The sequence below is a fragment of the Parus major genome, chromosome 27 (assembly GCF_001522545.3).
Source record: "Parus major isolate Abel chromosome 27, Parus_major1.1, whole genome shotgun sequence".
Classification (NCBI taxonomy): Eukaryota; Metazoa; Chordata; class Aves; order Passeriformes; family Paridae; genus Parus; species Parus major.
This window is the reverse complement of record NC_031796.1, coordinates 4,131,535-4,133,917: the sequence shown is the minus strand read 5'-3', so window position 1 is coordinate 4,133,917 and position 2,383 is coordinate 4,131,535. Positions and strand designations below refer to the sequence as shown.

The 2,383-nt window shown below is 46.4% G+C and overlaps 1 protein-coding gene across 1 annotated transcript; it reads left to right on the top strand.

The window, feature by feature from the left end:
• Positions 1-1,794, top strand: RPRML (reprimo like). Its single transcript, XM_033520043.1, has one exon. The coding sequence runs from the start codon at positions 481-483 to the stop codon at positions 814-816; it is 336 nt and encodes a 111-aa protein (XP_033375934.1). The 5' UTR covers positions 1-480; the 3' UTR covers positions 817-1,794.
• Positions 1,795-2,383: the final 589 nt, after the last annotated feature.

The window sequence follows — 2,383 nt, the reverse complement described above, 5'->3', positions numbered from 1 at the left end:
GGTGGAGTTGCTGTTTTTTCTTTGAGCACGCTGGAGACTTTTAGCTTGTAACTTGCATTTGTGGAGCTCCCAGCCGGCAGATACCAGCTCTTCTTCCTGCGGGAGAAAGCCTGGGATCCGGCAGCACCACTCTGCTGTTTCAGGGGCGGGTTGGGAGGGCAGGGGGCATGGGGTTATCCCCAGCTACTGTCCTCCCCCCCAAGTCCCTTTCTCCTTTTCTCTCTCGCTCCTTTTGCTTGTTTGGGGGCTCGTGCTAATGCTGTGACAGGAGGGATCCGGGATCTAGCCATCCGTCAGCTGCACGGACTGGCTTCCCACCTGCTCACAGCCTTTAGGAAGTTCCCTCTCCATCCCGGGCACTGAGGGAGGAAAGGCAGGAAGGCGGCTTGGAGCTGCCAAGCCCTGGCCTGTGAAGGGTGGACAGGGGGATAACAAGCTTCCCTTTTACCTTTCCTGAAGACTGGGGGTCACACATAGACCATGAATGGATCCTTTTTCAACCATACTCTTCTGGAGCAGGCAGCTGACCCCAACAGGACTCAGGGCTTGGGGATGCTCATGGCCTGCTGCAATGGGACCAGCACGGTGCTTGTGACTGATGGCGGCTCCTTGGTCCTGGCACCCGACGAGAGGAGCCTTTTCATCACGAGAGTGGTACAGATTGCTGTCCTCTGCATCCTCTCCTTGACTGTGATGTTTGGCATCTTCTTTTTGGGCTGCAACTTGCTCATCAAGTCAGAGAGCATGATTAACTTTCTGGTGAAGGACCGACGACCTTCCAAGGATGTGGGCGCTGCAATCATGGGACTTTACTGAAGCCACCGGGCTCTTGTAGGCAAGTGAACTGTCTGGACCTGGTGTTGAGATGCACATTCCCATGTGTTTGGGGCAACTGGGGGGAGTGGGAAGGGGAGAGGGGTCTTTTAGTCTGTCTGTGTCCATGGGAAAGCAAACCTGCTCTTCCCAGTCAAGAAAATGTGGTGGCAAATGTGGAAACCACTCCAGAGCTATGTGAAGTACAATTAATGACCAGCATTTTGTTGCATGCAGAAATGGCTTAAGTTTTTCATGAAACTTGCAGAAACAGTGCTAATGTGGAGATCTAGACTCTTGACTGCTGTTACCTTGGATACCGCTACCTGGAATTTAGGGCTAAAAAAATAAAAGGCAAATAAATCATTACAAAAAGAAAACAAAAGAACAAACTAATGGGAGAGCAAAATACAGGACACAGACCTTATCTTTGAGATGACAGGGGAGGAGAAGTGCTGTGTGGGTCATTAAACAAAGTCTGCATGCTAAAAAATGTCAGTCTGTTGTGTTTTGGACCTTGAGCATGCATCTTCTGGTAGTTTTGTAACAGGGAAAGCATGTTCTTCCTTATTTTTCTGAGCTATCCTGTTAAATAAACTGGTACTTTCTTCTTTCACGCTACGGTGGAGGAAGGAAAGGACCCAGATAAATATAAACCCCTCCCCACCCCTAAAACAAAAACATGTTTGTTTTTGTACACACTAGACTCTTTTTCCAAGTGCTACATTGTTACAGTCCTTGAGGTTTTGTACTTTTTTGAAAACTGGTGAAAATTCAGGAAAAAAATCCAACCTGTTTCAACAGAATTTTGTGTCGTCTTTATTATTTCTGTGAGTGTGTAGTTCAGGAATTTCAATCCTAGTTCCAGGTAAAATCATATCACCTTGAAGTGAAGTGTAATTAGAGGTATTTCTTTAAAGCAGAAACCACTGTAATTTTTCACAGGCAATTTCCACTAGCAAATAAATTCATCAAATACTCTTTGTTGCCAGGCTTGTGTTGAATACCTGCACAGTGCTGAAACAGAGACTTATAAAGATGCTCTGAATGCCTCTTGCAAAGCAAGATTTCAGCCTTTGAGTTAAAACCCCTAGCTCCTCTGATCCTAATGAGCTGTCAAAGCTGAATTATATGAGAGAAGGAAGACTCCTGACCTTTGTTCTGTGATGGAATTACAGCTCTGGCTGTGGGTGCGAGGTAGAAATAATTTGTTTTGTTGCACCAACAATATTCCTGTTGGGTTCACTTCTGTAGTGGGAAAGCAATCCTGGATACTGGAGGAGCTGATGAACTGAGCTAGTTGGATGTAAATCTAGAGGAACAGATCTCTGCCATTCCCAGAGGGAAAAACATGATTAGAGAATGTTTTGTAATTAATTACTATTGGCCAAGGACCTTCCTGAGGTTCCCACATGATGCAGAGCAGGACCTGAGTAAAGCTGTACCTGGTTGCTCCCACTGACCTGTTGGCTGTGTGAGCCTTAGGAGCACACTGACAACATGGCAGCAGGGGCAGAATTTGTGATTCAAAACTCTGAAATGTCCTGTTTTTGCCAGTGGAACGGCTGAA

Excerpts from the sequence above, each read along its gene's own strand:
- RPRML (XM_033520043.1), top strand. The coding sequence starts at position 481 with ATGAATGGATCCTTTTTCAACCATACTCTTCTGGAGCAGGCAGCTGAC.